At 31.9% G+C, this 23,272-nt stretch overlaps 2 protein-coding genes across 2 annotated transcripts; one reads left to right on the top strand and one right to left on the bottom strand.

Annotated features, from left to right (window-relative positions):
- Positions 1–7,528: 7,528 nt before the first annotated feature.
- LOC111917920 (UPF0481 protein At3g47200) lies at positions 7,529–9,583 on the bottom strand. The gene is made up of 2 exons (XM_023913561.3): positions 8,806–9,583; positions 7,529–8,380 (listed from the first exon to the last, which is right to left on the bottom strand). Exons 1-2 carry the CDS (start codon positions 9,406–9,408, stop codon positions 7,649–7,651), a joined length of 1,335 nt encoding a protein of 444 aa, XP_023769329.1. The 5' UTR covers positions 9,409–9,583; the 3' UTR covers positions 7,529–7,648.
- An 8,848-nt stretch (positions 9,584–18,431) lies between these two features.
- Positions 18,432–21,261, top strand: LOC111917911 (wall-associated receptor kinase 2). Its single transcript, XM_023913552.3, has 3 exons — positions 18,432–19,413; positions 19,527–19,688; positions 19,821–21,261. Exons 1-3 carry the CDS (start codon positions 18,555–18,557, stop codon positions 21,035–21,037), a joined length of 2,238 nt encoding a protein of 745 aa, XP_023769320.1. The 5' UTR covers positions 18,432–18,554; the 3' UTR covers positions 21,038–21,261.
- Positions 21,262–23,272: the final 2,011 nt, after the last annotated feature.

Genomic DNA, 23,272 nt, shown 5'->3' with positions numbered 1-23,272 from the left:
TGACTGTCCATAAGCTCCACGATGGCCTCTCTAACCAAACCAAAAATCAGTGGAGTCAAATCAATGATGTTGCGCGTGATCTCTGCTGAAATGAAATCCCTCATCTGATTATCAAGCTGCCCGGCTCCAAAGCCCGAGTCAGATCCCTCCCCGGTACCTGAACTGCTAACTGGTAACTCGCGCAATGTCACCATGCTGAAAATATAACACTTCCTGATCAATATACACACCGCTGCTGAGGGATTTCTCATACACTCTAGAAGTTCCCTAGTCTTGTCTGGTCCCCTCTTGATTCGAATACGGATCCTCTGCTTTCAGTAGTATAGGCCCATACTACCTTCCACATCTATCCGTACTTTCCTCAAGAGTTACCTTAACTCCACCAAGTCACTCTACTGCTACTGATCTCTGCTACTACATTCCTAGGATTTCCCTAGGGAACTTCTGATTCCACCCAAACCAGTCCTCAGCTGCTGAAGGCCTCCTTGTAATGCCAATTAGTCATCACCTGAATACCATCACATTTGATGAGGCTCAAATAATCCTTCGAGTAAAAGACTCGTCCCTACAGCGGTTGGACTCATACAAGAGCTGCGCAATAGGGCCGAATCCAACACTCTGAGATTATTCAACCCTGCTCACATGTGATGTGACGTATTCACCTAATGGCTAACTCCCATTACTCAGAGTCCCACAAAGCACAAAGCAAGCAACATTTGGATAAAGGAAACATACCCATGCAAAACTATTCTCATAACAAGAAACTGTAATAGCATACAATGCTAAGCTCATATTATCAGGCATAACCTACATATGCTATCCTACTACTGTCTACTCAATACTAGCATGCAATTCTCATAAGGCTAAAACACATAAGCAGGCACATAAGGCATCCTCCAAGATCCTGAGTCCCATACTAGCATGCTGTTCTACTGAAACTGAAACTGAAACTAAAACTGGAACTAAAACTGAAATTGAAACTGATAATCATCAACTTGTATGGGTAATTTGGGAGTACTTACTTGAGCTCGGTTGATTGCATGCACCTCACCCTTTTTCTCTTTTCAAGTTATTTTCTTTCTAAATATTCTTTTTGCTTTTTCTAAAACTCTTTTATTTTCTCAAACTCCTTTTTACCAAAAATTCCTTTCGAAAATGTTTTTCTTTTGAAAACCTTTTACCGTTTCCGTAGTTTGAGTCCAGACACACTCTCAAGTATGTCCGAATCCCTCAAACCAAGGCTCTGATACCAACTTTTAACGACCCAAAAATTTCTTTTTAAAACATTACTAAACCATATTTATAAAAACGTATCATAAGTCATAACATAATTTTCGAGTATTAAATTCAAAACATAATCTCATTATCAGAGTAAAACATTCCCCAGGCTAGCTGACTATGGTGTGTGCACTGCAATCTCTCCGAGATCCTCTTTTGAAAACTGAGTACCTGAAACCAAAACTAAAAACCATAAGCACGAAGCTTAGTGAGCTCCCCCAAACTACCACATACCATGCAATAACATATAAAACACATACTGGGCCTTGCCCACTGCATCGGACCGAGGTCCGGAATAACTGGGGCCTTGCCCCCTGCATTGGACCAAAGTCCGGAAACTGACTGGGACCTTGTCCCCTGCATCGGACTGAAGTCCGGACTAACTGATTGGGACCTTGTCCCCTGCATCGGACCGAAGTCCGGACTAACTGGGGCCTTGCCCCCTGCATCGGACCGAGGTCCGGAAACCGACTAGGACCTTGTCCCCTGCATCGGACCGAATTCTGGACTAACTGCATCGGACCGAAGTCCGCAACTAACTGAACAAAGCATAACATAAACATATTAACTAGCATGAACACACATATACTATATACTGCATCGGGCCGTGGCCCGGAACACATAACACATAAATCCTGTCCAAGCCACGAAGGCTTCAAACATACTAACTACTGCATCAGACCGAAGTCTGGAAACTACTGCTAGCTAAGGAATTGTGGCCTTAGACCCGTTCCTACTGGAAGGAAACTCACCTCGAAATGCTGACTGTTGAAAACTCGAGTGAAAGATCCTCGACTGCTGTCCCGGCTGCTCTCCGGCTATCATGACAAGTCAAACACTAAATCAAAATGGGAATCCTTTGATGGGTAAAATGACCATTTTACCCCTTCTATGGCATAGGTCACAACATAGCCCAAACCCTAAATTCCTTCCAAGTCCATCCATGACCCCACTATAGGCCCACTAATGGCCTAGTTTGCTACATTGGTCCCAACCCCATTATTGGGCCTTACCTTAAGCCCAAAACATATACTTAGCCCATAAACACTGACTCCTGATGGCCCACTAAGGCCCAAAGACCTATAGTCCAAAACACAGTCCACACCGAGGCCCAACAACTCAAGGCCCAAATCTGGCAACGTACGGGGGGCGTACTCCTAGGTACGCTGAGCGTACTGGCTGATGGCTTGTACGCCGTGCGTACCTCCTTGTAAGCCCAACGTACAACCTCATTAAGTCAACTTTCTAATAAGTTCTTAATACCCCGATTTAGAAGCTACAAACTCAAATCCAAGCCTTATTCCGTGCATTAAGCCATAAAGTCACTGACTTGGTGACTTTATATGGCCCAAACCAACCCAAACTCTCAAAACACTCTTCTACTTCCATAAAGGGTAATAGATCTCATGCATGGACTTAATAGGACCACAAGGTTGAAACTTTACTGCTTCTGGGACTCATATGACTCTAAGGGAGGCAACCCTGGTCTTAGATCCGATTCTGATGAACTTTATATCCACAGAAAGGTGACGAGAAACCCTACATTTCTAACAACACAACCCGGTCCGAAAAATTCTCAAACAATAACCCCAAATTAATAAAGGGCTAAAACACCCCTGGCCTTGGCCTCTGAAATTCTATAAACGAATATTTTAGAACAAGGTGTTACATATAATAAATAATAGAAGGGTATAAGAGTAATCTACACTATAATTCATTATGGTAAAATAAAACGAAATCAATTAATATCTCATTAATTTAGGTTATCAGTTTCATAAATCTATAACACCACCATCGATCCCCTCTCTTTATTTAAGAATCGTCTAGTACCACCATCATCTTGGATTCGACGTCCAGAACCACCATTATCGCAATCACCATTTAACCATTCGGTGTGTACGGTGCTTACTCGATCCAAATCGCAGCAACAAAATCAATTCGTTTAAATCACAACATAACATTCAAAATCGATGTGAAATAAGCAAAGCAATTGGTTTCTTAAAAACCCAGTTTGTTAAATCGATTTCTAAGGCTTGAAGCTTAAGGTTTCATCATCATTGAATGTATGTATTTTCACTATTTTGAGTATTTTCTTTCCATATTTTTTTTCTTAGAAATTTATTATGAAATCATATTTGTTAATATTGATTTCGGCAAAGAAATTTCTATTTTTTGCACACATAGTTTCAGATTTAGAAAGCATCTATTTTTGCCCACCAACTGTTTGTTAAAATGCTTGAATCAAATATTTCGTCCATTCAAGTATTTATACGCATTTGAAAATCAGCCAATGTAGTTTTGTTAATATGATCCGGTGTTAGTCTAATAAGGTCTTTATTTTCTCTATTTTGATTTTGCTTATGATTAGTTAATCCATAAACATGATGATTTAATTTGATTTCTTTCAATTAATTTCATAGTTTTTAAGGATATTCAGAACCATTCTGGGAGAATAATTATGGTATCATTCTTGCAGATTAAAGCTAGGATAGTTGGATAATGCAAAGAAGGTGTTCGATAGAATGCATGAGAGATGTTTTCAAGCCAAATTCTTGGTATTTGACTAATTCCATATTTAAAACATAGTTTCTAGTAATCTTAGACATGGATTTTGTCATATTGTATGTATTATGTCAAAATGTATTATATTTTTATGTTATATTCTATGTATTATGCCATATTTTGCGAGAATGTATTCTGTAATATAACATGTATTCTGTCAGAATTACTAGTAATTAACATATATTTTATGTAATATTTATTCTCATAGAATGAATAGTCCTTACCTTTCATATAAGAAACTCAATATAGAATAAAATGTGTGATAAATCATTTAAATTGACTCTTCCCACTCAATCGTTTTCGTTTCATATTTGTTTAGGAAATTGAATGGATGAATGTTTGAGTGTGTATACAAAATAGTTGATTATTTGACACTAAAAAGTAAATTGGGTGGTTACATCTGATTTTATACTTTTATTCTGATCAAATTTACATACAAAGGTTCAATATCTATCACATTCTATCAGAACGGCTGTATTGTGTACTTAAGAAAAATTTCACTTCTTTAATGTTTACCATATTCTATCAGAATTTATAGTTTTATTCTTTCATAATGTACATAATTTAGAATGCTCATGGTGAATTTATAGAATGTTACTCTTACATATTTGATTTCATGGCAGTTGTTCTCATAGAATGTTCAATTTTAAGGAAGTTATTCTCAAAGAATGCATGAAAGGGACATGATGATCAAATGCTTGAAGGTTGGATGATGGCATGTGGGATGAGATGAACAATTGTTCTCATAGAATGCTCAATTTTAAGGAAGTTATTCTCAAAGAATGCATGAAAGGGACATGATGATCAAATGCTTGAAGGTTGGATGATGGCATGTGGGATGAGATGAACAATGGTCAATGATCTTCAAAAAAGAAAGCACTGGCAGAATAATTTACAATTTAATGATATGACTATATCTTATAGTATATTCTGGTAGCATATTCAATTAGAATAATCTACAAATTGTGTTTTTTTGTTAGTAACGAGTGTTTCTTTATGATAGAATAGTATATTAAGATTTTCATTTTTTAAAAATATGATGACAAAAATTTAACTTGTATTAAAAAATTTGTTAATCTTAGAAAGTTCATTCAATAAAAAAAATGTTGTTATTTTGTTTGAAGATTGATATGATATGATATCTTCGTAGAATATAACATTATAACAAAATATCATTCTGACAGAATAAATTCGGTTATTATAAAAAAGGCGTTAGAATTAATATTGAATTACTTTAAAAAAATTAGATTTTAAAAAGTAAGAGAATTAATTATCCCTAAATTTCTGAAAATTTCCTTGTTTAAATATAGTTAATTGTCCAAATACCCTTATGCTGAAATTTATGTGACTAAATTGATTATTTTTAATTAGTTAATAAATATAAAACCCTTACTTAAATTACCCCAAATGATTGGCTCAGAATCAATTTCGCAGACACATAATACTTAGTAGAAACAAAATAACCTAAGCCTATATATATATATATATATATATATATATATATATATATATATATATATATATATATATATATATATATATATATATATATACCCAATAAAAGCCTTCAGATGAAGACTTATCTCGTGGTTCTTGCATTAAAATAGATTGAGTCAAGTTTCCAAGTATTATATGTTTACTTTGCGCATCGATTCTAGTTATTATATAAAATAAGTAACAGTTCAGGAGTGAGACCATTCTGTGGCCTTTGGACCTCAGTGAGTATTCCTCCCCAGGGGGATTTATATGTCTATCCACCTAATTATAAAAGTTTGGATGAATGAGAATAAATATCGTTTAAAAGGGTTCCTTAGAAAATCATGGGTCCCATTAGTGGCCTAAGGATTTCCGAGTACTCCAATGAAGTCTTTAGAAAGTCAGAGACTTTATGATAGTAGTACCAACAAGTTTAAGTTAAAATTGCTTGTTTGCTTATTTATGTGAAAAGTTGATATTTTGAATTATTTAGAAAAGAAAACAAATGAAAAAAGTTGTGGAAAATATAAATAAAAAAATTAAAAAAACAAAATTGTTCCAAAAAAAGAGTTTGTTGCAATTAAAAGTTTAGTTATATTTTAGGATTATATATAGTATTTTTTTGTTTATAATCATTCTTTTTTGTTTTGTCACTTGGAAGCTTGATAATAAGTCTTGAAACAAAGGGGGTAATAAAATGGTGCAAATTGAAGGAATGCGAAAATAAATGTAACTTTCTACTTTTCTAAAAACATAAGCTTTCATTACTTGACTAAAATGTCTTCGTTTCTTCTCCACCAAAGAATTGTCCGAAAATCATCCACAAATAACACTGTTAAGTTCAATTTATATTAGTGGGAAGAACTAACTAAAGATTTTCAATGCATGTTAAATATACATGCTTTGTTCTGCCGTAGAAAATACAAATATTGCATCGTCATGTGGATGAACTTTCAAAACATGATTACCGACATCTTTGGATAACATGTTGACGAACTCTACATTGTTTGATTTCATAAGATTATAAATAAAACCAGGGAAATATGCTCTTAAACATTTTTTTGGACATGCACCTTTTAAGTATTTCTATTTTTTTTTTCATGTATTACGCAATGTTTCAGAATAATAGTCAAAATCTATCATTTTGTATGCTTTGGTTGCCTTCCTAACAACATTTTTCTATTAAGAGTTTTCATGTACCGAGCTTGGATGTTCGATAAAACATGATGACCACAAACACGTGATGCGAATTCGAGAATATAGTTGCAATGGACACAACAATCACTTGCGCCCTATTAGACGATAAAGTTAAGTGTTCTGAGATGTCGTCGATGCAATCATGTAATTTGTTTTAGAAATATGCCTACTTATCTATACACTCATTCTAGCATATCCCATATGCAACATGTGGAATTGGTTGTTACCTTCCAAGCTACTTCTATCATGAGTGCATGCCTACATCATTTCATAACAATCAATATAGATTAATAATGGATGTGGAAATATACTATATAAAGATGAACTCAACTCTCAAATTGATGCATCGACCTTCAAAACGTTTTGTTGCAATACAAGAATACAATGCCTCAATTTTTAAGTGCAATTAGGAGGTTTAAAGATGAACTTAATATAGATTTGAAGTTCACAAAAAAACGAGTGACTATAGATTCATTTTTTACTAGTTATTTCTAAAATTTTGGAATATTTTAGTAATTGTTAACTTATGGTTTTGCTGGGATTAATATATTTATATTAGGATTTCAAAAAAATTATTATTTTATTATTTTATCGATTAAGGTCCAATTTTGTACTGGTCTCAAGTTGGAACCGGACAACTTATTAATTTTATCGATGTTATTAATTTATCGAGTATTAAATTATAAAGGTTATACTGTATTTTGGAAAAATTAACTATTTGGTCTCGTAACCTGTTGAACAAATTAAAAAAAGTTTAGAGTGAATAAATTAACCGGATTTTCTGGGCTTTCGGTTCAAAAAGTTAAATAGTTAGATTTTCTGTTAAAAAAAATAAAATTTTATTAAAAATTTTCTCAAAATATTTGCTTAACTATTTGAGGAATGTAAATTTGCATCATATCATATATTCGACAATGTCTTATTTTATCAATGATGTATTAAAGATTTTTTTTAAGTTTGTATATTTAATAAATTAAAATTAATTACTAAATATAATAATTTTATAAATATAAAATGTCATAAACTGGGATAAAATATTAAAATGGAATGATATAAACTTTACTGACGGGGTAGAAAAATGACACACTTTGGTTGCTTTCGTACAATGAAGAAATACAGCTAGCCCCTGCTATCGCTAACTAGCAGGGTAAACCGTATAAATGGTCTGAACAATAGTAAGTGCAAAAAGCAACGCCGCTGCAAGAACCGATAAAATGGCCCACGGACTCCTAAAATACGTGTGAATAAGATTCGCTCGCCACTCATTCCACGGCTTCGTGCAGTAATTATGAACCTGTTTATGAACCACATCCAGCGCACTCTCCGGATCAAGAGTAATATCTTTTGACAACGAGTTAAACAATTTAGCCACTGCCTTATCACTACCAATCGCATTTTGTATTATCCCTTGCGAATGCAAAAGACTAACATCTTTAGCATGATCAATAATGTTGTCCATGAAAAATATATACGAAGTCACCTCATTTCCAGCTCCAACATGCAGCCTCTCGAATGCTATGAGGTTCAAGAATAACGATTCAGTCGCATCATCCACCATGACTGCAGGAAGCTTCAGGACCCCACTTTGGAAAGTTATCCCTTTTAAACTTCTTGTTTTGGTTTTCTTGAAACGAATCCCGGCTTCGTATAGCTCAGTTGCTGATCTCACGATCTCATCACCTTCTGCAATAACGTACCGATATCGATGGTGTGGTTTTGAGGGGGGTTTTCTTTTGTGTCGTGGGTTTTCCCATAACAGGCCCTTTCGGTAGATATCCAATGGATGGAGGCATCGACCCATTTTTGAGATCCGAGTGTTTGGAGAGCAGAATTTTTGCATCATTTTGTTCACGAATTCCTCATCATACTGCACATTGATTTAGTAGTAGTTAATTGTTAGTTAAAATTGGTACCAGAGTCCCTTTTTTTCTCAAAGGAGGGAGCGTGCATATATATACATACATACATACTAACATTCCCCACTCGATGAGATTAGAATAGATAAGACGAGCCTCGAGGTGCTAAATGTAGACTTTGATACGATATTAAATGATATGTACATAATAACGGACTCCTAGATTCTCTACAAAAATAACTTTTAGGAAGAGGGGTGGACTTAAACATAAATAGAGATTTATTAGAATGGGCCTAGCAAATGTTAGACAATAACACATCCCATGAAACAGAGGCTCGTTTCTCTTTCTCTTTCCAAAAGAGTTCTTAGAAAAAGAGGGACTTCAATATATATAAAGAGATATGAGACACCGTTAGTAATTAAACAATTATCATCACCTGATTCGGATCATCTTCCTGTTTTGTGGCGATGACAAGCGTGTGAAGCAGAAGCATCGGTAACTGGTTTTCGAGCATGAGCATGTCACGTTTGAGGTACGGCATGATGTAAAGCTTTCCATGGTTGCTAAAAATCGGATCATTAGAAGCATAATCATCAACATCATCATCTGGATTATCGCTATCACAAGTAGTAGCAGCTCGCAAGATCTCAAGCATGAAACATCCATCTAAGATCATCATCTTCACAAAACCGATAGTATCTTGTTGCCATTTCTGATCCAGCGAACTGTAAGAGTGTTTGAGATCCTCCACTACCTCCATTACAGCATTGAAATAGCATTCAAAGGGTTTCTTGTATCTTTTCAAAAAGTGAAGGAGAGCTCGGCGTTTGTTCTCTTCCATGGGCTCTAAATTCGGTTCTCCATGGTGGTATGGCCCGAATGAGACTGATTGTGGCTTGTAGGCTCCTTTGTTGAGATCTGTTACACAAGAGGGTACGCGATAGATTGATCGTTTCTTCCACTGCTCCATTTCGGATGAAGAATCTCCCATGTTCTTCACTTCTTCATTTATGTTCATCACCCACTCAATTTCTCCCATTTTGGAAAATCTGTGTGGATGATTTGTAGGATATTATGTGTTTCCCTGCATAAAATCTATGGTTTTGGACAGATTTTAATCTGAGATGATGTAAGCTCATGAAGCAAGCAAGAATATCATCGTACGTGCATGAACAGTGGTTTCCTTTTTCTTTAGTTTTCTTCGATGCTTTTATTTTTTTAAGGATTCAAAGAGAAGTGTTCTAATCTTCATATGAAAGCAAAGTTGCATGTCGAATTCTGAATCATTCCATGGGTAACCTTTCTATTTTTTTATTGAGAATTATTCAAGTGTAAAAGAAAGTTAGGGTTATTAAAGGAGTGTTTGGATAGGAAAAAAAAAAAAAAAGTGTTTATTGTTTATTGTTTATTTCCATTACAATAAGCTAAGGTTAAGTGTTTGGATAAAATCCTTAAAAATCAGCTTATTATGTTAGGAATAAACTAAATAAGCTAATTTTAATAAACATTTCCCTCCTTACTTATTGCTTATTGTTTATTCCCACCATAAATAAGAAAACAAGCTAATAAGCTAATTCAAACATCTCTTAACTTAGAATTAATTGTATAATATTCTTTTAGAAAAAGAGTTAGAGACTTGGAAGGTCTTGGAGCTTTTTTACCAAGAATGGAATGCACCATAATTAATAACATCTAGTTTGCCCACCCTCCATAAGAGTTTCTAGAAAAAAATTCTATGTGTGACACCATAAGAGATAATTTAAGGGAATTAACTCTCAACCTCTTCTCCCATATTAATATAACCTCACATTAATATAAAATCGGATATATCAACCCAGCTAGTGTGGATATCATACTACAAGAAAAATCTTAAATAGCTACGATAACTTGCTACGAAATTGAAATCCGTAGCTATTCTATTACGGAATGTGCTACAAAATGGCTTTCCGTAGCTATTTTGCTACGGAAATAGCTACGGAGTTACATTCCGTAGCTAAAATAGGAATAACTACAAAAAATTACTACGTAATCAAAATCTGTAGATATTATACTACGGAATATGCTACAAAATGGCTGACCGTATCTATTTTTCTACGAAAATAACTACGGAGTTGCATTTTCGTAGCTAAATCTTGAATTGTTGCTACAACATCAAAATTTGTAGCTATTTTACTATGAAATATACTACATGGTTGTTGGTTGTAGCTAGTTTGCTACGTAACTTGTTACGTAATCAATTTTCGTAGTTAGTTTGCTACAAAATCGATTACGGAATAAAAATACATAGCTAGTTTGCTACATAATAGAAATTTGTAGTTACTTTATGACGAAAATTTGCTAGATAATAAAAATCTATAGCTAATCTACAAGGGAACTTGTAACGGAAATGTTAACTGTTATTTGTGTATCTAAGTTGTTTTTGAATTTACAAAATAGCTACAAAATCTAAATCCGTAGCTATGTGGCTACGAAATATTTCGTAGTCAATTAGTTATGGAATATACTTCCGTAGTAAAATACAAAAAAATATTTTACCAAAAAAAATAAAATTTTCAATTTAATTGTGTTATGATTTTTAATTCTAATTTAATTATGATGAATAAAGTTCTTACATATTATTATAAAGTTTTTTATTTATTATTATTATATTATATATATAATAAAATCAATGTTCTTATGGCCAATATTGAGATACCACCTGGTTTGAAGACGGGTTGCTTCCACCCACCACCGCTTCCACTGCCTTACTCTAACACAATAGTATATTAGTATAGTACATGCGTTTTCCTCTTTTCATCCATAATTTTTCTATTACCACTTCTTGCATCGATTTCCTTTTATTCATCTCTTTCTCTCTGTCACTCCACAATACGCACCGCTTCCTGCTTCTTTCTCTATCTCGACAAGAATCAGTCTTTCAAGGAAGCGTCGTCGTCGATCGGGATCGGAATCGGTTTTGTCGTCGGAATTCGATCACCTCTATCCAATATCCAATATCAGGTCCTATTGTTCTTAAATTTTGATGTTGATTGGATATGTCGCTTTTGTTACCCATGTAATGATTATTAAGAAATGAATCTCAGTGACTTTTCCAGCCTTCATTTAGCCGACCTTTTTGCTATATTATCAAATGAATCTCATCGATAGCATCCCCGAAGATCAATTTCAATTTCAAGGGTACAAAAGTTCCTTCGATCGGTTTTCATTTAACTCATTTTCTACTTTTTCGTCCTTCATGATTTCTACCGTATGATTCAAGTTTATTATGAATTGAAATGGATTATTTTAGTGTGATTGTCAAATAACGTGGACATCTTATATAAGGATTATGTTTGAATAACTTGATTTGGGGTTAGGCATTCCTTCTCATATGGTTATATGACATTATATATGATGAATTCGGTACTTGGTTGTAAAGTGCAGCAAAATCTATAATTTGTTCTTAATAATGTCTAATTTTTCATATTAAATTTTATGTTATTAAAATAACTCAGCTGAAATTGTTTAGTACCTAAAGGAGGTAATACGTGGTTGTTGTGATTTGTTGTTTCTTTGCTAGTTCCGTATTAGACACCCCAACTGTTTGATAAAATGCTTGAAAGAAGGTTTTCATCTTTTTATAAAAAGTCAATACCTCTCAGATAGGTGGAACTTCAAGTGGTCAACAGTATTTGGGAAATTCTACTAATATAGAACTGCAACCCAGGATGATATGCTTTGTCAACAGGTATGACCAAATAGATCCTTTTACTTGACTCCCTTATTCTTTTTTTTTTGTTGTTGTTGTTATCATTCTATATTTTTTTAGCTGATTCGGGAATAAATTGATTGTATTATTCTGATGCAAAAAGTTGTACTACAGCCCGTTTTATCAACATATATGACACGGCTACAAATGTTTTCTACACTTTTGATGGTTAAAACTAATTTCAACTGAAGATGCCCTTTATAACTAACTTTCTATCCAACTGATAGGTTTTGTTACCAACTTCCTGCACCTAATTAAATCCATGGAAAGACATAACTACCCTTTCATTTGCTAATTCTTCACGGAGTTGGTGCTGACAGTTTGTGGGCCTTGTACGTTTATTCAATTTAGGCCCTAAAATGTAAAAGAGACAAAAAAAAAACTTGATTTATATTCTTCATTTTCTGTATTTTGTATGTTGAAATATGTTTGTAACTTTGTACATGAGAGGTAATGAGCAACTTACTTTCAATTGTGTAAATCAAGTTTAAAAATGTAAAAATTACAATGAGAAGAATTAATATTATATGAGAAAAATTCAATATGTTAACGCAAAATATAATGAGAAGAATTAACATTGAATAACAATATTTGTCTTGCAATGGGAAATGCAGATATTGACAAAGTTGAGATTTTGTTGAAGCTTCCTGATATTTTGAAATCTGATAATCTTGGGAATGTTCACGTAATTCTCTTGAAGGGTAAATTGGTATTTTTAGGTTCTTTTTTCAAAACAAATTCAATCAATCTCATTATCTTAAACATGAATCCTAAAATTAAGCAAAACATAATCAATTCTCAGTTCTCAAAATCATAAATGACGATTTTGCCCTTATTTCTGTAGGCATTGACTCGAGCCACGTTCCCATAGTGAGACTTATGGATCTTACTAATGTTGTAATAAATACAAAGCTTCTACGTGACTACTCAAAGATAGATGTAATATTGAGACAATTGCCCTTCATTATCAAACATTAGGCAAAGACATGTCCTTTTTTATAATCTGAATTTGTTTTTTTAATTTATGTTTCAGGTATTATTTGATGTGCATTTTGTCAAAGAATGCGTACCTGCAATTGACGCTTGGAGAGGAGAGCAGAAATGAAGACTTCAAAAATTATTTGGTCCGATAACAACGCATCAAAGGATACGACTTTATAAGGTTAGAGTTTATAATTTCTATAATTTTGGTTTTAGATTTTAAAGATTAATGAAATGTTTGAAATTTAAATTTTGAAGTTGTTTGGAGGTAATGATAACATGTTATGAAATTATGACTTTTTTTAAAAAAAAATCATTGCTAAAAATGGATCCTTTTGTTTTTTAAAATAGATAGTACGAACTGTTATCTAAAATAGTCGATATGGGTTAATAAAAGACTACAATTTCTTTTTTTTTTTAGCTGATACAACTCAACAATTCCATAACAGGTTAAAAAACATAGGAATAGAAGAACTTATGTAATGTTTTTAGCTACTTTTATGTGTGCATTGGACTGTAGATGTTTGTGTGTGCATTGCTATCATTGTCATAAAGGAAAGTTATGTTAATATCAATATATATTATAAATAATAGCAATCTACTTTGGTAAGTTTACATGTTTAAATTGAAAGTAAGATGCTATGATGGGTTAAAAAGGAAAGTATTACAAATAATAGCAATCTACTTTGGTAAGTTTACATGCTTGAAATGAAAATAAGATGCTATGATGGGTTAAAAAGGAAAGTAGGCTGCTATTATAGCTTAAAGTGAAAGTAAGATGCTATGATTTCATAAAAGAGTTTTGAATGTTAATCAAGTTATTTATAAATTTGATTTTGCAGGTTGTGCCATTTTTGTTGAGCATCTATGGTTGTCTGTGACAATATTTGTAATGAATATTTAGTTTTGATGATTAGGGAACCATGTAAAAGGATTTTCAGTTATGTAATATATCTATAAAAATCTATGTAACTATTAAAATTAAATTTATTGCATTTTTATATATTTCAACGAATATTAATTGGATTTTGTTGAATATTTTTATCGTTATGAATTTGTTTTGGAACCTATTTTTGGTATGGAACAAATGACTACGGAACAAATGGTTACGGAATTTGCTACGAAACAAATGGCTACGGAATTTATTATGGAATAAATGGCTACGAAATTTGTTACGGAACAAATGGTTACAGAATTTGCTACAAAATAAATGGCTATGAAATTTGTTACGGAACAAATGGCTACGGAATTTGTTGCGCACGCCATTGTTACGGAATTGTTATGGAAGTGTGTTGTAATTAAATTGCTACGGAATAAACGTCGTAACAAAACTGCTATGAAACTATAATTCTGTAGCTAAACAGTTTGCTACAAGAAATATACCTACGGAATCTCATTGGTAAATTCCGTAGCAACTTCTGTAGTTATTTAAGTTTAACTACGGAATTTTAACTTTTAGCTACGAAATTTTTTTGTAGCTAAATCAAAATTTTCTTGTAGTGTCAATAAGGTCTACTAACTTAGAAATGTCGAAATGTGCCTAGTATTCATTAAATCTTAGCAACAAATCCAATAGTACAATAAAAAAAACTAATTGATTCTACCGTTGTAGGTCCAATCGGCTTTACATTTTGCCATTTTGGGCAGAAGTATCTTGGATCAACCCCTTTAGTCATGAACGAGGTTATTTCACTGGCCAAAGGACCAACGAAATGATGTAAGATAGAAGTAGTATATATATATATATATATATATATATATATATATATATATATATATATATATATATATATATATATATATATATATATATATATATATATATATATATATATATATATATATATATATATATATATAAAAGAGTAGCACATTTGCCATGTGTCAATCAATTAGTGCTTCACATTAATTATTTGCCACTTGTCATTCTAAAGTTTTCCTCATTAATTAAATTTCCATTAATTTACTCCTCCATTTTACACAAATCAAACACATCAACAAAAAATTTATTTGTAATATTTATTGCCTAATTTATTAAATTTTTTTTTTTTTTTATCATTGCTCAATAATTACCTTATAATTTAATTAAAATTGTTTTTACCTTTCTAATCCGTGCTGTCCACGAGTTATAAACTAGTATATATATATATATATATATATATATATATATATATATATATATATATATATATATATATATATATATATATATATATATATATATATATATATATTTGTCTCTTTTGTATCGAGGAGTTCAATCAATGAAACAAATAATAATATAATTCAATACATATCGATAGAAGACAACAACAAGCTGCGTTAACGTTAGACCTTTATGGATGACAAAATTAATTCATTTGAAAACAATATCTTTAGATCTAGGAGATATGATATTAGAATGCATGAGCCATTGGACTCTGTTGAGGAGCTCCACCGCATGTGGTGCAAGAAAACTAAGTGTATCAAATGCAAAAGTAACAAACACATGTTGATTTTCTATACATGTCTTTTTGTGCTTTGCTACTTTGTACGCACCGGCTATCAAAATGACATGACATGCTGTGAAACCCCGCTACTCAAAATTCTTTATATATGCTATAGCCAAATAACACATTTATTAGACCGAATTCATTAATTAATTTGTTAATCTTGCGGCCAATTGATTAGACGCTTGATCAATTATATATTATTATAGGCATTTTCCCCTGGTTTATAACTTATTATATTTCATAGTCATCAAATTAGATATATGTTATATAACAGGTCCTTTCGAATTAAAAGCATTTAATTTATTTACATTCCAAATAAGTGCTATACTTTATCAATTATCATAAAAAATTCTTGAGTTGTAGTGATTATTTAGTTAAAAATATTTTTAAATTGTAAGAGTTATTAAATAAGTTGAATTTTTTTTTATAGATTCAAATAAATTAAGTATCATAAGTACAAATTAAACATTATAACTTAAAAACTCATGAGTTGTAATGTTTAATTGGTTAAAAATATTTTTAAGTTATAATGGTTATTAATTAAATTGAATTTTTTTGTAATTTTCAAATGAATATGATCTATTGTAATATATATACAAATATATAGATAGATTGATATAGATATATAAAGTAAAATATTTATAAGTGTACATGTATTTATTTTTGTTTTAGATTAGCATATTCATGGAGAATTTATATTTATTTATAGATGAAAATACTTGATAAATAAAAATGAGTTCTTTTTAATTGTTGTATTTTCATGATTTTAGGTTGTTAATATATATATATATATATATATATATATATATATATATATATATATATATATATATATATATATATATATATATATATATATATATATACACACATCGAGTACGTTATTTTGTTGTACATTATTTTTTAAGTAAAAAACATTGCAAGATAGGACAAATGAAATACATTCTGTTAGAATCTGGTCATGTGGTATGTATTCTGTCAAAACTCTTAGAATGTCTATTACTCTGGCAGAATTCGATTTCAATCTCCTTATTTGTCAAGATAGAAAAAGTAAAAAACATTGCAAGATAGGAAAAATGAAATACATTCTGTTAGAATATATTATCATTCTCTATTATAAAGTTTCTATAAAATAAGTAATGCTTGTATTTTGTCAGAATTTATTTGTAAAAATTCATTCTGTTAGAATGTTTTTTGAGAATGTTTGTTAACAACAAGTATATTAGTTTCATTGGTAATACTAACGAATAATGCATTTTATTCTTTCAGAATGGCTTTGAAGAAGGAATTCAATATTGATCATACAAGAAAAAGATTTGGAATCGAGGTCAACAGCAAGTGTATTTTGTGAAGAATTACATTCTTATGATAATATATCACATTTTCATCATAGTTTGAATCAAGTGCATTATTTGGACCATTGATAAAGATCATGTGTATTTGCTTAATAATTGTATATTTAAGAATGTTATTTCTTAATATTTTTATTCATTTTTGATGATATTCTGTTAAAATATGTATAACTATATTAAATTGTATAAGACTATTAGTTTGTAAGAATATGTATGATTTTGTATTCACGTTCGAATGTATATGAAGAATATATGTTGAATTATTAAATCATGTTAATTATCCAAAAATATATGCATTGGAAATATATTCTGCAAGAATAAAATCGAAAATACCTTTACTAATTAATGTTTGACATTCTGACAGAATAAAATCAGATTTTTAAATTTGAATTATTTTAAAATATTCAGATTTTAAAAAATAAAGGAATTCATTATCCCAAAAAATCCGAAAATTTCCTTTTTTAGTATAGGTTAATTGACTAAATTGTCCTTATGCTGGAATTTGTGTGATTATATGGTACATGTTACCCTATTGTGATATCATAGACCTTTAGATCATGATCTTTGATTGTATTTCATCCAGTGGTCCATATTTGTGCATTCTGGCACACAATAGTTAGTAAAAACAAAATAATCAACCTTATATATATATATATATATATATATATATATATATATATATATATATATATATATATATACTAGTTTATAACCTGTGGGAACCACGGTTACAAAATTAATTAAACTTTCATAGTATAAAAATTCAAAATTATTAATCAATTATTTTAAATAATATTAATTAAGAGTTTTTTTTATTATATAAAATTATAATCATCGAATTAAATAAATATATGAAATTACATCACTTTATAATTTGTATTAATTTTATTGTAGTTTTTATTCTAATGTTATTAATTTAATGTAATTAAAGTGGAAAATTTAAAATTTGAAATTTGAAATTTGAAATGAAGAATTAATAGATTGACAAGTGACATGCATTAATTAGGAAACTTAATAGGATGATACATTGCAAAAAAAAGAATAAAATATGTCTTAATTAAGAGATCTAATAAGGTGACACATGTCAAAAGGAGAATAAAACTATTCTTTTATTAGAATAGGGGTATATATATATCTAATCATTATATATATATATATATATATATATATATATATATATATATATATATATATATATATATATATATATATATATATATATATATATATATATATATATATATATAATGATTAGAATAACGATGGAAATGAAAAGTCTTTTTTGGTGTTCAGTGACTCTCTTTCTCCGTGATTCCTTTTCTCTTATTATATTCCTTTGAATCATTTTTTTATACTTTAATCCCAACATGTACCCACCCATCGGGGCCACACCAACTGGTACACACTCTATGGTTTTCGAAGAAGGCGGATGGAAGGTATCAAATGGACATTAATGATAGACTTTTCAAAATTTCAAAAATCAACTAGAGGTCAAGCTGCAGGTTTAGGACTCAAGAGAGACTAAAAGTCTTGATGGCAATGTTTATAAAAGTAGTATTTTCATCTTCGCCAATCAATAAACAAAAACACAATTAACACAGAAAAAGCAACCATGCATTTACAGATACTACTTGTAGTGGTAGTTATGGCATGTTTGGGGGCAGCAAGTGGTCAAGGGAAGTCGCACTGTAAAAAAACATGTGGTAATGTGACTATCGAGTACCCGTTTGGTTATGATGAGGAATGCTACTACAATTCAAATTTCCTTGTAACCTGTAACCAAACATCCGGTAAGCCCCCCGTACCGATCCTTGGTGTAGGGACAACCAATATTGTTATTTCAAATATGTCGATGGACAAGGGCGAGTTGGAGATTTTGATGTTTGTAGCCAGTGATTGCTACAACAGCTCTGGTTCCACTCGTAGGTTACATGCAACTTTGACGTTGGGGAAAATTGGGACGGATATCCGGGTCTCAACCAAGAACAAGTTTGTTGCAGTTGGGTGTGACACGTTGGCGTTTTTAAGAGGAACAAGGGGTCCGAGGATTGACGTTACAGGATGCAATTCTAACTGTGGTAGGAGAAGCCTTTTTACAAATGGATCTTGCACAGGTGTTGGGTGTTGTGAAGTAGCAGTTCCAGAAGGAATGAGCGCTTTCAAGATTATAGTAACAAGCAATAATAACCATACAAATATAACCGACTTCAACCCTTGTAGCTATGGCTTTTTTCTTAAAAATGGGAACTTCAACTTTTCAACCAATGATCTGCGTGAGTTTCAAACTCCCAGGATGCCAATGTTACTTGACTGGGCAATTGGAAACTCGACTTGTGAAAATGCAACAGCCACAAATACTTTGATATGCAAGGGAAACAGCGAATGCGATCGAAATTATACAGGTCCTGGATATCGCTGTAGCTGCAAAAATGGTTATAAGGGCAATCCTTATATTAAAAATGACTGCGAGAGTAAGTGCTATATATTTCATCTTTTGGTGTTTTGTTTCCATTATTCGCTAATCCTTGTTGCTCCCAGAGTTTACTCCTAATGAAATGCTTGACCATTAATTTGTACTCTACAGATATTAATGAGTGTATAAATGGTAATCATGATTGCCGACATGAATGCATTGATGAAGAAGGAAGCTATACATGTAAATGTCGAAAAGGCTACTCTGGTGATGGAAAAAAAGGGGGAACAGGTTGCACTGCAGATCAATCAATGGTTATTAAGATTGCAGTAGGTAAGCAAACCGATCAAAATCTTATGATCAGTTAATATTAGAGGTTCAGATATCTGTACTTATTATATATGTTGAGCTAGGTATTAGAACGACTCAAATCATTGTGCTATAAGTCATTGTTTCTTGTTACAGGTTCCTCTGCTTCTGCTATATTTCTGATTGTGTTTGTCAACTGGTTGTACTTCGGACTCAAGAAACGTAAGCTTATGAAGCTTAGAGAAAAATTCTTTAGGCAAAATGGTGGAATAATGTTGCAGCAACGAATTTCTAGAGATAAAGGTTCTGGTGATCAGGCGAAGGTGTTCACCATAGAGGAGCTTCAGAGGGCAACCAACAACTATGATGAGAGCAGGATTATCGGAAAGGGTGGCTATGGCACGGTTTATAAAGGAGTACTATCAGATAGCAGAACAGTTGCCATAAAGAAGTCCAAACTAGCAGATCAAAACGACACCCAGATAGAGCAATTTATCAACGAAGTCATCATCCTTTCTCAAATCAATCACAGAAATGTGGTGAAGCTGATTGGATGTTGCCTGGAATCAGAGGTCCCATTATTGGTTTATGAATTCATTCCAAATGGAACTCTCTCTGATCACATCCACAATAAACACAAGTCATTGTCTATTACTTGGGACATCCGACTAAAAATAGCACATGGAGCAGCTGAGGCCCTTTCGTATTTGCATTCTGCAGCGTCTATCCCAATCATCCACCGAGATGTCAAGCCAACGAATATACTCTTGGATGATAATTATGTGGCAAAAGTAGCTGATTTTGGAGCATCAAAGCTAATTCCTATGGATCAGAATGAGGTGGCGACAATGGTGCAAGGAACACTAGGCTACTTAGATCCTGAATATTTGCAGACGAACCAGCTGACAGATAAGAGTGATGTCTACAGTTTCGGAGTAGTATTAGTCGAACTTTTAACTGGAAAAAATGTTCTAAACTTTGAGAGGCCAGAGAAAGAGAGAAATCAAGCCAAGCATTTTCTATCTTCTTTGAAAGAGGGACGACTCTTGCAGGTTCTTGATGAACAGTTGCAGCAAACAGAAAATCATAACGAGATCGTTACAGTCTCGAGACTTGCGGAAAGATGCTTACATGTTAAAGGAGATGAAAGGCCTACCATGAAGGAAGTAGCAATGGAACTGGAAGGAATATTGTCATCAAAGATACAAAAGCATCCGTGGGAGAAACATACTTTGAATGAAGACGAAGCTGAGTATTTGCTTAAAGAACCAACCATTAATGTCTATGAATTCGATGATGGGGCTAATGCAACTTCAAGTACCTTTGATAGCATGAGCAAGCAAACAATATTGCCCATTGCCAGTGGCAGGTAAGTAGGTAAGTTTAAATACCTAAAAGAGACCGGACAAATATGAGGTTTGTTTAAAAGGAAACAAAAATCTCCAGTTCCGAAAGGTAAACCAGCCTCTACCCAAGGTAAAAGTTACAACTTTTATAGTGGCAATTTAGCTCCCGTGGCAATTTATGTCTCATTTCTCTCTTTGGTTATAATATTTTCTTATTATATTAATAAAAGAATAGTTTTTTTTTTTTGTTACCATGCGCCACTCTAATACACATCCATATTATATTAATTGTTTGTCACCTGTCAATCTCTTACATCTCCATATTAATTGTTTGTTCGGTTGTCATCTTTTTGGAGCATCTCTTTTCTAATTCCCGCTCATTTTTCTTATCTACCGAATACTAAGTCGCTCCATTTTAACTTAATAGGCAGGAAATAAGGAATTTATTGCTTCCGCTTTCAACCATAATATTTCCAAGATTCTACAACCCCTCAATCAAATCTTTTTCCAATTCAAATTCATACAATTTTCCAATTTTTCTCCTATGAATTAGGTAGTTTTTGAACTGATTCGAAAGATCCTAGAGTTATAGGAACGAAATTGATTATGTAAGTGGTCAGCCCAATAAGTCAGCTTGAGTGAGCTTGACAGTCAAGTGGTCGGCTTCAGTGAGCTTGAGTCAGTGAGTCACAGTAACTTCTGTTAAATGACCTATTTAAAAGACCCAGGTTTCCTTCATTGTAATACTCAATGATAGAAGAGGGGTAGGGTTAGAGTGTGAACGAACACTACAAAAATACTAACCTTTAGCGGCGACTTTTACTAACCTTTAGCGGCGACAAAAGTCGTCGCAATTGATCATCTCTGCCGTCGCTAATACTATTAGCGACGACATATGGTCGCTAATGCGTCGCCGTAGTTGGCTCGTAGCTAATAGCCCATGTCGTCTTTAATACTGTCGTCGCTAATAATTGTCGTCCCTATTAATATTCCGGCCACCGGTAAGATTTTTCCGGCAATACTCGCCGGATGCCACGTCGTCACAATTGACAGTAGTCGTCTCTAAAGGCGTCGCTGCTAATGGTTTTTTTTTTTTTTTTTTTTTTTTTTTTTTTTTTTTTTTTTTGAGAAAAACTTATTTTTTATAGTATTAATTTATATATATTATAAAATGCTGTTTTGATAAAAATACATATATAAATACATACCACATTATATAAAAACATCAAAAACATCAAACATACCATATCTAATAAATCTCAAACAAACGTTTAATATATATCATACATAAACTATTTTCCAAATCAAAAATAACATTCTCTATATCATAAAACAAGAAATACTAGTTGTCTTCGTCTTCCCCACCGTCCTCCCCATCGTTGTTTTCCTCGTTGACTTGGTTTTTAAACGAGCGAATAATGCCTCCAATGCCGTCACAAATGCCGGGTTTTGAAGAAAAGCATTCACATCAATATCCTACAATTATGGTTTATTTCTTTTTCTTTTAAAAACCTTTTTTACGAATGTTTCTTCATTAGCTTATAGAAAAAAATTATCTATTATGATGTATTTATTTTATTTTTTTAATATAGAATAAAATATATTTCTAATAATCATATGAATATTCTTAAATTTTACATATAAATTCATGATAAACATACAATAGTTTCACATATATATATATATATATATATATATATATATATATATATATATATATATATATATATATATATATATATATATATATATATATATATCAATTTCACATATAAATTCATCAACTCATACATTGTATGATCAACAAGTGAATGTATATAAACTACTCAATTCATACAAAACATATCAAATTAATCAACATTCAAACAATTGAAAAAAAAAACAATTTCACAGTCTCCAGTTTATATCAATCCAAAGAAATCAAAATAATCAAATTCACAATTTCACAGTTCACACTCAAAATCAATTTCACAGCTTCATAATAAATTTCACAGCTTCAAAATAATCATTCACAACTTCAAAATAATCATTCACATTCACAGCTTCATAAACAATTTCACAGCTTCAAAATAAACAATTTCACAGCTTCAAAATAAACAATTTTATAGTTTCCATCAAGTGAAACTGATCAAACTAACCTGTTTTTGCCAGGAAAAATGAAAGCTAGACAGTGGTGAAGATTTAGTCGTGGTGAAGCTGCTGGAACGAAAAAAAAAGAAACAAATCACTTCAAATAAGAATCGGTGGTGTTAATGTGAGTTA

Source organism: Lactuca sativa, chromosome 8 (assembly GCF_002870075.4).
Source record: "Lactuca sativa cultivar Salinas chromosome 8, Lsat_Salinas_v11, whole genome shotgun sequence".
NCBI classification, from domain to species: Eukaryota; Viridiplantae; Streptophyta; class Magnoliopsida; order Asterales; family Asteraceae; genus Lactuca; species Lactuca sativa.
The sequence above is the reverse complement of the archived record's forward strand: the minus strand, read 5'-3'. Positions and strand labels throughout refer to the sequence as shown.